Source organism: Pygocentrus nattereri, chromosome 13, assembly GCF_015220715.1.
Source record: "Pygocentrus nattereri isolate fPygNat1 chromosome 13, fPygNat1.pri, whole genome shotgun sequence".
In the NCBI taxonomy this organism is placed as follows: domain Eukaryota; kingdom Metazoa; phylum Chordata; class Actinopteri; order Characiformes; family Serrasalmidae; genus Pygocentrus; species Pygocentrus nattereri.
In genome coordinates this window covers 1,423,477-1,438,131 of record NC_051223.1, presented here as the reverse complement: position 1 = coordinate 1,438,131, position 14,655 = coordinate 1,423,477, and the positions used below count along the sequence as shown (strand labels likewise).

At 44.0% G+C, this 14,655-nt stretch overlaps 1 protein-coding gene across 1 annotated transcript in view; it reads left to right on the top strand.

The window, feature by feature from the left end:
- The first annotated feature begins 2,711 nt into the window (after window positions 1–2,711).
- bicc1b (BicC family RNA binding protein 1b) overlaps window positions 2,712–14,655 on the top strand; it is a 94,151-nt gene continuing 82,207 nt past the window's right edge. The window contains exon 1 of the mRNA XM_017714530.2: window positions 2,712–3,111. Within this exon, the coding sequence (XP_017570019.1) occupies window positions 2,919–3,111 (193 nt within the window). The 5' untranslated portion in view covers window positions 2,712–2,918. The remainder of the gene's footprint in view (window positions 3,112–14,655) is intronic.

The window sequence follows — 14,655 nt, the reverse complement described above, 5'->3', positions numbered from 1 at the left end:
GTATTCGTTTTCCACCTGTACGTATTTAATACTTGTTAAAAAAAAAACAAAAAAACATCCCCTTAAAAAACTCTTACTGACGTGACGGTCTCTATCACGATTCACCAACAGGTGGCAGTGTTTCTCCGCTCTCCTCCGTGCGCGTCGGTTTGGTTACACTGAGGCGCTTTATGCTGCAGTTTCCCTGCGACATTAGATTACTTTAATCTTAATGTTCAAGACTTCTTTTATCCATTTGTAGACGCCTAACAGGATCTGTGGACTTCAAGTTGTTTACATATTGAACTGAGAAACAAATTGTGATATTTTACCTACAAAATTAGGCCTTTAATTATTTATTATTGACTGATGTAGTTATTCCATCCATCCATTCTCTAAGCCCCTTCTCCCTCAGGGGTGGGGGTGCTGGAGCCTATCCCAGCGGTCATCGGGCAGAAGGCAGGATACACCCTGGACAGGTCACCAGTCCATCGCAGGGCAGACAGACAGGCATACACAATCACCCCCACACAGCACGTCCGATCAGCCTGACTGCATGTCTTTGGACTGTGGGAGGAAACCGGAGAACCCGGAGGAAACCCACGCAGACACAGGGAGAACATGCAAACTCCACACAGAGAGGACCGCAGTCGCCCGGCCGGGGAATCGAACCCCGCTACCCACTGCACCACCCCTGACGTAGTTATTCATGTGGCATGTTTGAAAGATTAATGGTGATGTTCAACAGGCCGCTCAGCAGAAAAAGGCCTACTGAGTTACATTTGTCCACTGTCAAATCTCAAAATGGTCCTTAAAGGGGCCCTCTGGCCTAGAATTCACTCTTATTCACTCATCATCAATGTTTTCTCTCTACAGCCCACAGCTTGCATTAAGCAAATACGTTTACAACCACTGGGAATCCCTGTGGTGTCAAGCAATCCTGACAGCTAGCCAAGCTACGTAAATAAATACAACAAACATCAGTGCCAAAAAAGTTGGAAAGCTGAAAGCCGTGATTTGTAAATCCACTTTCACCTGTAAGGCAAGATAATTCACGTTTTACCTTATTAGGTTCATCGGTTTAAATGCACGCTTATCCAGAAAGTAATGCCTGTGCCCATTCCAAGAATGTTGGGGCAGGGATCATTTAAAACTGGAACATTGTGCAAGGTTCAAAAACAGGTGATGTAATGGTAAATGAAGCATCCAAGAAAGGCCCAGTCCTTCATAAGCCAGGGTTTAGTCAAGGTTTGCCACTTTTCCAAAAAATTCAGTGAACATTCCAACAACGTTCCTCAGCATCAACTTCAGTCTCAAAGCACAATATCATGAATAGATTCAGGGAACGTAGAGATTTGTGTGCATGAACGGTCAGGCCGAAAACCACAGCTAGGTTCCCGTGATCATCGGTTCCTCAGACAGCACTGCGTTCGAAACCAACGTGTTTCTCCAATGGACATCATCGCGTGGCCTCGGGAATACGTTGACGAGCTGTCAATAGACGGCGCTCGTCGCAGCATCCGTGTGCTAGGCACAGCAGAAGCCATGCGTCAACGTCATTGAGAAACACCGCCGACTTCTCTGGGCTCAAGCTCACCTGAAACAGAAGCATGTTTTGTGCTCTGTTGAGTCTTTCACAGTGTTTGTGGAAATAATAACAAATAAAGGACATAATGTTTATACTCTAAACTGAAGGAATGTGTGTTTTAGTCCTCAGTCAGTTAACAAGCTTTGTTAAAAGGAAAGCTAATGTAAAAGTGGTAGAGGAAAGGAAAGAAAACAGGAGTTCTGTCCTATTTAGCGCAACATTTTGTTAACAATTTCAGCCAAAGAACCCCTGCTGGTGACATCCTGTATGATAAATATAAGGTGTGAGGTGTGGTAAGGTGTGGGAACTTGATAGTTAAGTTGTGGCCACGGCTTAGTCAGGCGTGGGAATGAGATCATGCCTTATGAAGCTGTGGCCAAGGCTTTATTATCTATTTCCCACACCTTACCAAGTGGTGGTCATGCATTAGGATCGCCCTCCCGCGCCTTTCTAAGTGGTGGCCATGATTTAATTATCTCGTTCCCATGCTTTACTAAGTTGTGGACACGCATTATTATTGTTTACCCCAGCAGGGCTCTGTAGAAAGCCAAACTGAGGTACGACATGTTTGTTTAGCCAGTTTTAGTTTCACGCGTCTTGTCCTCCTCGTTTGTTTAGCCCAGACTGTGGCCTGAGTAAATTATTCTCCGGCTGTATTGATGTAAGTAATCATGTTTACAGCAGTAACAGTGTTTATCACTTCGTTTGAAAAGGGCGTCCCTTTAAAATACAGACTTTTTAATATTCATTCATATTCGCTTGCTTAGGACTAAATGAACGTAGCCCTGTTTTGCACCTTAACACTTTCTGCGTCTACCACCAAACTCTTGGAATCCCTTGTTGATCATTAGAGAGTAAAGCAGGAGGGAGGCGGAGTTTTACCAACGCGATCTACACGCGGTGTGCTTTTACACCACCTCTATTCGGACAAGCCCCGCCCTCCCTGCGCTGCGATTGGCCACAGATCAGAGCGTAGTGCTGCCCGCCAATCCAATCCCTAGCGAAGGGAGGGGCTCGTTGCGGTCGGCGCGGCTGCTTCGCATTGTTGTGAGACAGATCCACCAGCGAGGGCGGGGCTTGCTCTGAATACGGGTGGGAAAAGAGAAAACAAAACAGTCCGTTCTCTCTTCATTCCGCGAGCAGCGTTAAAGCCAGGCTATGCGGAGCGGACTGGACCGCAATGCCTCGGTTCCTTTTCTTCTTCTCGCCCCTATCAGTTTGGAAACTTAACGGGAATGTGTCCGAGTAGGAGTTACGCCTGAACACACCGCGCGCGTGTGTGTGTGTGTGTGTGTGTGTGTGAGTGAGAGAGAAAGCGTGTGTTGTGACTCAGCGGTAGCTCCGTGAAGCCATGGCCGCACAGCACGACTCTCTGAGCGGCTATATGCAGCACTCGGACCCGGGCTCCAACAGCAGCGAGCGCAGCGCGGACTCTCCCCCGCCCGGCTCCGAGGACTCCGGGGGAGCTCCGGCACCAGCCGACCCCGAGTGGACGGAGGAGCGGTTCAGAGTGGACCGCAAGAAACTGGAGGTCATGTTACTAGGTAAAGGGTTTTTCAGCGAAAAGCTTCGAAAGAAGCGTCTAAAAACGTTGTTCTGGTATTGCGAGGGCACGAAAAAAGTATTTAGTGGGTATCCTGTGCGTTTTATGGGTGTTTTGAAGGGTAATTCTTACTGTGAGGAAAAGTGACCCTGGTGTTATTTTAGTCCTTCACATTTTGTACCTAGTTCTTTTCCCACGTTTTCCCTATTTAATTCCGCTAGTTCGCGCTTTCGAGCTTAATTGGCTGTGGTTTCCACGGAAAGCGCTTAACTACCAAGCTCCACGTCCAGCGGTGAAGCTGGAGGTGCCCGGACGTTCCTCTCCGCTCGTTTCGCCCCAGCCTCAGTCGTTTCAGTGGCGTGTGGGTTTAGCTGCTCTAAACTCGTCTGATTAAATTGCAGAGTTGAAGAGACGTGTCCGCAGACACAGTGGAGGCCCACTGAGTCACATTTTTCCATCGTTAGATCTCCAAGTGGTCCATGAACTTCTTACACATGTTCTTATGTTTCCTTTCCACGCTTCACTGCTGTGTATTGAACTCTTATAGCTCCTTATAGCTGGGTGAACTATATTCAGTTGTATTGTGGTCTACAGCTGTGAGAGAAGTGCTTGAGAATCTGCATTATTTACCATCAGATGCTCATTTCTTTACAGTAAAAAGTAGATCAAGTGACCCTCATTAGTCCCCCAACGGGGAAATTTCACCTCTGCATTTAACTCATCCAGGCAGTAAAACACCACACGCACACTAGGGGGCAGTGAGCACACTTGCCCGGAGCGGTGGGCAGCCCAATCCGCAGCGCCCGGGGAGCAGCTGGGGGTTAGGAGTCTTGCTCAAGGTGCTGGGAACCGAACCAGCGACAGGGCCGGTTCCCTAACCTCCAGCCCACGACTTCCCAAATGTCCTGATTCCTGATCACATCTGGTCACATTTTCAGACTCTTGACTTTTCTAGCCCGTATGTTTTAGTGCCATGTACAGTGGGGCTAATGCTCTTAAGTGAACAGCTCTGCTTTAATCTCGACAGTCTGCGCAACATTTCCTTGACCGTCGGTGTTTTTCTTTGTTTAAAATGTGCTTGGGGAGACCTTGTGGTCAGTGTTGTCCACAGAAATCAGAGTGAACTAGGCCAGTAGGAGTCCGTGTTGAAACACCCAGTCCATGAAACAAAGTTATTTAGCTTTTGAATCCGCTGTTGGGTTTAGAGCAACCCAGTTTCAGAGAACTACAGAAAGAATAGCATGGAAGTCCACACATATGAGGTTTCTGAGCCGTGAATCTCTGTGTCTTCCTCCATGGGGGGCAGTCGTGGGCTGGAGGTTAGGGAACCAGCCCTGTGACCGGAAGGTCGCCGGTTTGATCCCCTTGCCTGACAGTCCATGACTGAAGCGCAAGACGCCTAACCCCCAACTGCTCCCCAGGCTGCCCACCCCACCGCTCTGGGCACGTGTGCTCACTGCCCCCTAGTGTGTGTGTTCACTAGTGTGCGTGTATGTCTGTGGGTGTTTCACTGCATGGATGGGTTAAATGCAGAGGTCTAATTCCACAGTCTGCAAAACAGAGACAACTGGTTGTAAATTCTAATTAGATGAGAATACTGGACTTTAATAGCAATGCGTGAGTAGATGGTGAGCAACTGGTGAGTAGATGTATGAAGTGAAACGTCACTGCAAATTTCTTCTTAAACCAGTGCTGACATTATAGGAACACTGTGTGTGTGTCAGTGTCACTTTTCCTACTGCATAATATTAGGATTTAGACTGCTTTGAGTTATTATTCCACAGTGTTTGCACATCATATCAACTTTGTTGCCTTTTTTCCCAAAGTTTTTTATCACGGGGTGGGCGATATGACAAGCATATAATATTGCAATACTTCAAGACTCAAGAATGGTGATGGATTGTGGCCACGTTTAAAAAAATAATGTAAAAAAAATATGAATACAGTGATTTTTATTCAACTGTAATGAAAATCGCAGTTGTTCAGTCTTGTTTAAGTGCAGGTGATATTCACAATATGGTCAGAAACGACTTGTGACGTAACTTCTCACAATAACGAGAAATATCGTCATATTGCCCATGCCTTGATTTTATATCAGAAAGTTAAGGGAGCAGAGAACCGAATGAAATAAATCTTCCCCTTGTTTAGGCACAGTTGACCTACCTATCCAAAAGTAATCCATATTCTTTTGTTTCGGTTAAATAAACACTTGGCATTGCTGTAAGCTGGTAAAATGGTAGTTGTTATTTGCACCAACTCCCCATAAAATAGAGGGTTAGAGAAGTGAGTTTCTCAAGCAGCAGAACGTCTGCATGATCCTACACATAATCAAGGCTGTGATCATCACAGCTGTGGTGTTCAGGTGCCTTTACACAACGAAGTAAAGAAAAATAAGGCATAGATGCCGCAGACATTGTTTCAAATATATGGTTTTAATGTTGTCATTTTTTTCTGCCAAAGTAGTTCCAGCAGCTTAGAGTAATTGCAAGTCATTGTTATTACTTAGCAATGAGTGGTCAGTGGAATCGTTCGTATATGGTGAGGCTATTAGGTACGGGTGCAGGTATTAGGTACAGATTATGTGGTCAGAAATAGGTACTGTATAAAATGTGATGGTTATTTCAGGACCTGGTTCCCTTTTAACACATGAAGGTCTCATCATCTCAGTGACCCTTACACTAAAGATCATCTAGAAGAACCTCGGCAAGCTACACTGGAGGGCCTTCTGCACTATGCGTATTTTCCTGCACTGCTTGTTGCTGGAATGTCATTAGAGGGCCGCTGGAAGAGGAAGAGAAGAATAGGAGTAAATTACGAGCCCTGCCTGCCAAAGCAAATGTGACAGACCTCGAATTGCTCAGTCAGATAGATTTAGGACCAGTCGTAAACTGGAAATCCAAACCTGAGCCATAGCACATCCTTACAGTCAGTACTGCGTGACCCAATTAATGTGTCACACCAAGACTCATAGAGTAATGGACGTTATTGTCCTGTCAGAATGCTAGAATTGTGATTATACTGCTTTATATCCAGTACATATTTCAATACATTGAAAGTGGTGCAATGAGCATGGTTTATCAGGCTATTTATTATGTGTGTGTGTGTGTGTGTGTGTGTGTGTGTGTGTGGATGAGTTGCTGTCGTTCCTGGTCACTTCCACTTTGTTATAATACCACTGACAGTTGACTGGAATATTTAGTAGTGAGGAAATTTCATGACTGGACTTGTTCAACCGGTGGTGTCCGATCACGGCACCACGCTGGAATAATGAAGCACAGACTAACCAAACCAGGTGTTGATTGATGACTACAGTTAATACTGGGCTTCCATGAGGAGAGGTTGGGTTTTTTGTATTTATTCTTTGTTTATATATTTATTTAGTTAGTTATTTTTTTCTAAGCAAATAAACACTTACTAGCCAATTAGATAGATTTTTAATTGTAATTTGTTTCAATTGCCTAAAGCTATTGCACAGTACAATATATACAGTGTCATTTATGGTGCTGTTTATCTTTTTTTAAAAAGTACAGTAATCAATATATTTAACTTTTTAACAATTGCATCAGCACTGATTAGCCAAACCAGGTGTTGACTGATGACTATGAGTAATACTGGCATGCCATCAGACGAGGTTTGGTTATTTGTATTTATTATAATATTCGTTTTCTGAGCCATTAAATGCTTACTTGCCCAATCAGAGTTCCATAAAAACTTTTGTTGGATTCCTGGAAATATGTTATTTTCTTTAAACCATCCTAAGAAACACTCATGTGGAGCTGTGTTTACTCAGCATGAATGGGCACGCAGTGAAATTAATTGGTTGTTATTTATAGTTATGATATTGTAGCCCTCTGGAATATCAGTATTGCAAAGGCCACTGGTCTACTTGATTCTGGTATAATACACTATATTGCCAAAAGTTTTCACTCACCCATCCAAATCACTGAATTCTGGTGTGTAAAGCCGAGCCGCTAGGCCTGCAGACTGCTTCTACAGACATTAGTGAAAGAATGGGTCGCTCTCAGGAGCTCAGTGAGTTCCAGCGTGGTGCCGTGATCGGACGCCACCTGTGCAGCAAGTCCAGTCGGGAAATTTCCTCACTACTAAATATTCCACAGTCCACTGTCGGTGGGATTATAACAAAGTGGAAGCGATTGGGAACGACACCAACTCGGCCACGAAGTGGTCGGCCACGTAAAATGACAGAGCGGTCAGCGGATGCTGAGGGGCATAGTGCGCAGAGGTCACCGACTTTCTGCAGAGTCCATCACTACAGACCTCCAAACTTCATGTGGCCTTCAGATCAGCTCAAGAACAGCGTAGAGAGCTTCATGGAATGGGTTTCCATGGCCGAGCAGCTGCATCAAAGCGCAATGCAAAGTGTGGAATGCAGTGGTGTAAAGCGCCACCACTGGACTCTAGAGCAGTGGAGACGTGTTCTCTGGAGTGCCCAATCACGTTTCTCCGCCTGGCAATCCGATGGATGACTCTGGGTTTGGCGGTTGCCAGGAGACGGTACTTGTCTGACTGCATTGTGCCGAGTGTAAAGTTTGGTGGAGGGGGGATCATGGTGTGGGGGTGCTTTTCAGGAGTTGGGCTCGGCCCCTTAGTTCCAGTGAAAGGAGCTCTTAAAGCTTCAGCACCAAGAGATTTTGGACAATTTCATGCTCCCAACTTTGTGGGAACAAAGTCACAGAGTCCTGACCTCAACCCGATAGAACACCTTTAGGATGAATTAGAGCGGAGACTGTGAGCCAGACCTTCTCGTCCAACATCAGTGTCTGACCTCACAAATGTGCTTCTGGAAGAACGGTCAGAAATTCCCGTAAACACTCCTAACCCTTGTGGAAAGCCTTCCCAGAAGAGTTGAAGCCGTTATAGCTGCAACGGGTGGGCCGACATCACATTAAACCCTATGGATTAAGAACGGGAGGTCACTCAAGTTCATATGCGTGTGAAGCCAGACGAGCGAATACTTGTGGCAATGTAGTTCATGTTGCTCCAGTTTTGGGTGCTAAGCAAAGTGTATGTGAACTTACTTGAACTTTTATTTTCTTTCTCTGTAACCTAAAACCCTGAAACGCTCTTCACCATGATTGCCAAATAGTGTGTGGAGCATTACAGCAGCACCGCCTGCAGATTCCCTGCACTGTACTTTCCTATGTTAGTCCTTGGGTAAGACTCCTAATATTGCTTTCACCTGCAGCTGTAACGTAATTTTGGAGAAGAGTGTATGACAACTGGGTGTATATGAAAGTGGAGGCTCTGCCTGCTATGCTCCACGTGACCCCTGCCTGTTTTAAAAATGTAAATATTGCGCAGAGAAATGATACCTGATCGATATCTGGATGCAGAAGCTACGTTTGAAAGGGGCAAGTGTTAAAGCCAAGTGTAAACAGGGCTTTAGTTTATTGGAGGGGACTTTGCTCCAGAACACTTGAGCTTTGCTTGGAAGCACCAAGACTTCTGGCTTCACACGGTATGTCCCATCACTAATTTGTTGTTCTTGCATTCGTTTTCTCCATCTTTCTTTTTCTGTCTATATATGCGTGCGTGTGAAAAAGGGATTTTCCATTCTCAGCCATTATAACCGTTTCTTTGCTTCATGCCGCTGCTGCTCTTGGTCATCAGTTTAATAGTTCCATGCAGGGAGCTGGTTTATTTCTTCAAGCATTTCGGGGCGAACGTGTAAGCAGTGCAGGTGCCAACACCATCTTATTCTTCAGAGCTGGACGAAAATAGTTAATCAATATTCAGGGCAGATTTTTTTGAGTGTTATTTTACAGTTCGAACAGCAGCATCAATTATTTCGCTTTAAAACGTGTTTGTTTGGTTTGGCTTGCAAGAGCGGTGTAGTGTTCCGGGGGTTTAAAAGTGCAGTGTCTCATGCAGAATGTCGCATGCCGTGTTTGTGCATTTATATTCCCTACAGTTAGAATGTTTAGTTTTTCCTGGTCAGCTTCCATTAGGCTGATCTGAGCCTGGACTTTTGGAGCCTCAGATTGAAATCGTCAACCAGGCCTGGACTGAGGAGGCAGAACTTCACTGTGGAGAATGTGCATCTGTCTCCTTTATGTCGACTGCACTGCTCTGTCGGGAGACTGAACTTGCCTGTCTCTTTTTATGGTGCCGTACTCAGGGGAGCTTAGGCCATACGGCAAAGCAATTCGCAGAGCACGTTTCACCAAAAGATTTGGAGGAAGAGGAGTTTTTGTTTGTTCACGGATAATCAGCTTTGTGACTTTGTTAAAAAGTGAGACGTATCTCTTCTGTCAGAGCCAAACCTCATATCTCAATTTTTGTCGTTTTTCAGTTTTTGACATAATTAGAAAATTCCTGTTGTTCTTTACATTATGTGTCAATTTTAGGATGAATGCACCAAAGGAAACCACCCAAGAGGACTCGGAAAAAAGTCTGGTTCCATTGACTTACATTAAAAGTAAAGTAGGATTTTTCCTTCTCCTGTAAAGTCACCATTTTGAAGATGCGAGGCTTTGATCCAACAACAGCGATACGTAAGTGTAATAGTGGTGAGCGGTGTGAATGGTTCTGAACAGCCGATTGATATAGAGATAGAAGGTGTCAGTCTCAGGCCAGTATCAGCAGAAAATGCTGCTGTAATCCAATAATCCCTGTGGGGTTATAGAGCGAGTCGTTTGAACGTGATGGCGTACTTTCAGATGTTCATCTTAAGTGATGTGCGTCAATAAAAAAGGGTTTTAAGCAAAAGTAACACGGGTATGGGAGGTTTCAATATCAGTATCACTATCAAAAACGAAAAAGCGGTATTGAGCTTTCTCCGTCAGCTCATTATATAATTGTCTTATTCATTTTTTCCCTATTTGTTTAAGTTTTTTCCTATTTGTTGTTATTATTATTATTATTATTATTATTATTAGTGTTTATTATTATTATTATTGTTTTTGTAAAAACTGCATTCCAAATTCCAAAAAACCCCGTAAGTGTTGAGACATGCATTGTGTGCCTTGGAAATAACCTCAAGAATAGGGATGTATTGGTGTGCAAAGGTCAGAGACCATCCGGAATTCATTTAATATCCGCTCAGAACATCCGTTAATGACAAGTCATGAATTTTTCAGAAAATAAGCCATATTTACTTTAAAATAAGTCTTTCATGTTTTTCCCATAATTGTGAAATGCCGGTTGCTCTTTACACTGTGTGTAAATTTGTTGATAAATTCCGAAATTATTTGGAAAACAAAACCAGTTACTATATTAAAAGTTAAATCTTTTTTACCTTCTCCTGTGAAGTCGCCGTTCAGTAAATAAAAGGTGTTGTTCTGACAGCGATGATGTATTTAACAGACAGTTACACAAAAACTCCCAACAAAAAATATATTTTGTTTTTTCAGCACTTATTGTGCCTTTTATTACAGCTTCCATTCTTTTTATTAGACTTGCTTTCAGTTTTTCGAGGAAATCTGCAGGTGTATTTTTACACACGTCCGAAGTTCAGTCTTAGAAGTTGGTTGCATTTTCTGCTTCTCATGGTCCAGTAAATCCCAAGCACATTCTGTTATGGTCTGGGCTGGGGTGGTCAGTCAGTTGTTCTGGCCACTCCAGCAGCTTCTTTGTTTGATTTGCAAATGTGCTTCTTTTTGTCTGTTTCCTAACGACCTTGACGGCTACGTGTCCTTTCAGTCCCATAGTTTTGAGTTGTTTTCTCTCAGGGGAAGGGTGGACACCTGTGGATCCTCTCTTGAAGATGAAAGCTTTTAGTACTGTTTATGTGACCGTGACAGTTGTGGTGGTCTAGCAGGTTGTTAGGGGTTTTATTTTTACTTATTTACCTTTGACATCTCCCTTCCCCTGCACTTAGATAAAGATCTCATCAGAAAAATCTCCTGAAAAATGAATAACTAGTGCTTAATGGCTGTTTTATCTTATTTTATTTTTCCTGAACATTAAATAAATGAAGAGCGGTCTCTGACTTGTGTGCATTACTGTGTGTGTGTGTGTGTGTGTGTGTGTGTGTGTGTGTACAGGATATCTCAGCACAATAAGGAGTAGATTAGAGCTCAGTGACTGTGCTGTATCAACCCAATAAATGCAAAATTGATTTGATCTTCTGTTCAATTACTTTTGCCAAAAAACTTCACGTTTGTAAAGAATGATAGGAGTCTTAATTAACCGCAGAGCCTTATTTGTCCTTCATCACTGCAGCAAAGCTTGGTGGATATTAGGTCAGAGCCATGGGGAGACAACGAGTGGGAAGGAGTTACCAGTCAAGCTTGGGTCACTGAATACTCTGTAGGAATGAAATGATAGTCTTAGCACATGCCCAGGTCTCCCACACACTCTCACTCACTTTGTGTGTTTTTTGTTTTTTGGTCAGTGTGTGTGTGTATGTGAGTGTCTGTGTGTGTGTATGTGAGTGTGAGAGATGCATATGCATTCGGGGGGGGGGGGTCAGATTTTGATGCTCTCATTATAGCCCACTAAGTGGAAGGCCTGAGGAAGAACAGGACAAAGATGGCAAAAAGCATGCTATACCATTTTCTATAAAAAGTACCAATTTATTCTGGCTAAATTATACAGTTTAAAACCGTACATACTGCATATCATTTCTAAATACTCATTATATCACATTCTTGTTTCTGAGGCCAGTGTATATTTTAATCTCATTGGTTCAAAAACACGTTGCCACGGTTTCATAGCAGTTCTGTCTTCTCTGGGTTCACGGCAATGTAAGACAAATGCTGGAGAGAGTGTGTGAAGTTTTACGCTCTCAACACACTTTTTGTATTGTGGTACTTTTGTATTGTGGAAGCCGGCCATAGGTCAGTGGCCCACGTTATGTTCTGTGTGTATTGTGTTGTTGCCCACAGTGTCAAGCTGTCAGATTCTACATCTTGCAGCAAGCCTTCCCGACTTCCTGACTTCCTGACTGCGATGATTTGTTCTCACCTTGTTTACTGGAGAAGTGAGTTTCCATAAGTTGCAGCAAAGAAAATATGACTTGAGTCATGAGACGGTCTTCCATGTGTAGCACTCAGAAGACTGTTTTGCTGAATTCGAGCTGCTGTGCGTGTCATTAGTTGGACGTTCTTTCTTCAGTCTTAAGTTTGCAAGCCAAGCGATCTGAAACCCGTTTAATAACATGGAGATTTGGATTCAGGGGCGGCCAGTCCGCGGTTCTGATTCCCACAGTCAGCATCTTTTCTTTGATTCACAAATGTTCTTACTTGCCCTTTTCTGTTTCTCAGTAAGGGCTTATTAACAGCTACACGTCCTTTCAGTCCCACAGTGTTGATGTTTTCTCGCAGTGGAAGGATGGACAGAAACACCTGTGGATTTTTTCAGATCTGAAGCAAGAGAGGAGCTTGATTTTCTTTGTTTTCTTTATCTGATGATGACAGTTTTGGTGGTCTGCCATGTTTTGCATGAGAAACACATCAAGCTCCCTGTTTGATTCTGGGTATTTGTGCGAGTGTGTGCACACAGAACATTTCATGATCGCGACCAGCCTAAGGACGCTGACAGACCAAGCCTAGGGTCGACCTTCGGACGCTATCGCGCTGTCCGTGCCCGACTTTCACTCTTAATTTATGCGAGGTGTTTCCTGCCCCATTGGTTGAACGAGTTCTCTGATTGACTGTTAAAAGAGCACACGGTGAGTAGCCTGAATTTATTTATTTATTTTATATTATTTTATTTATTTATCTTAATGCCAGTGGAGTGAAGTAGCGAAGCTTGGTCACTTGGGATGGACATTTCCACTGTTTTTGCTATTGAAACCTCCTTGTATCTACACTCATTGTCCATTGTTTTTACGCTTGTTTACCGTATAGGTGCACCTTGCCGTTCTGCAGTTACGGTCTGTAGTCCATCTCTTTCTCTGCATGCTTTGTTAGCCCCCTTTTACCCTGTTCCTTACCATTCAGGACCCCCACAGGAGAGGGTTTAATTGGGGTGGTGGATCATTTTCACAACTGCAGTAACACTGACGTGGTGGTGGTGGTGGTGGTGTGTTGGCGTGTGTTGTGCCGGTGTGAATGGATTAGGCTGCTGTGTCTGATCCACTCAGACCAGTGCAACACACGCTAACACACCACCACCACGTCAGTGTCATTGCAGTGCGGCGAAAGATCCACCACACAAATAATACCTGCTCTGTGGTGGTCCTGTGGGGTCCTGAGTATTAAAGAACAGGGTAAAAGAGGACGAACAAAGCATGCAGAGAAAGAGATGGACTACAGACCGTAACTGCAGAACTGCAAGGTGCACCTATACGGCAGTTTGAGCTGATAAAATGGACAATGAGTGTAGATACAAGGATCATGGGTCAAATCTGAACATGCCCTAGTGTTTGCGACTGGTGTGAAGCTCATGGCTCACAATGAATACATTTGTAATTGGTTAAATGGATTAGTTGCATAATGAAAACGTCAGTGATTGAGTCAATTTTTGAACTGGCCAATTGCATTTTCCATTAATAAACAGTGTAGTGTGCAGACCTGAATTTGAGCTTTTAGGTGCTATACTAACTGGTCTGCACTAGATTTTATTCATTAATATTCATAGTGTCTGTGGTGGATGTGGATCGTCGATTTATTCCGTCTTGGCAGGATACCCGTAGTGCCGAACTACCAACAACACCAATACAAGTTCTACCAGTAGTACCGTTAACGCCCGGCCATGCCTATAGGCAGGAGGAGAGTCGCTGCTTGGTCCGGTTCTGCAGTGACTCTGGCCAAGCAATGTCGTAACATCCGCAGATGTCCAGACTTGAGCAAACTCAACTGCTGTGTTTAACAAGCAGAACTCTGAATTCACACTGGAGTTTTATGGTTTCTAGAGAGCCCTAAATAAGAATCTGTTGCTACAACATTAATACATGCAGTGGGGAGATTGTGAAGAACAGTTCTGCTCTGTTTTATTCTTCCCACGTGTTTCTGATGCGTGGAAAATGTATAGCATGCATAACTGAATTAGGTGACTCATGAAACAGGTATGCGACTTTTTTTCAAAGGAAAAGTTTCCCGTTTTCCACTTATTTTGTAGTGGTAACAGTTTGAAGTGACCTCTCTTGTTTCAGGCAGACTTCAGGATGTTTTTGCTGCATTTGAAATAATTTGTTTATGTAGCAGTTTATGCCAAAGTGCTACGGAGCGGCTCCTATTTCTAGAAAGTGTAAAGGCCGCACTCTAAAGCTGCTTGTGTGCTTTGGCTAATTGCACGCTCGGGGTGTGTTGGTGCGTGTCAGGAGCTTTTTAAAGAGTTCATCTTTTTTGTCGAGTTGGATGAAAGTATAGAGCAGGAAGTGAGCGCTGGGTGGAATGTGCTTGGGGCTGGCTGTCCTCTGGACTGGGGCCTAGGGAAACACTTCTTCATGGTTTTTTTGAGGTTAAGCGTGGCATTCTCCCCAAGAACTTCTGCTGCAGCCGCTCGCTGCTGCCCCGAGCCTCTGTTCTCAGTGAGAGAGAGTCACCTTTTTGGCCATATCAGTGGATGTTCCTGAAGAAGCCTGACCGTCTTGATCATAAACTTAATGCCTGGCAAGTAAATGTTGCAAGCAGTGTGA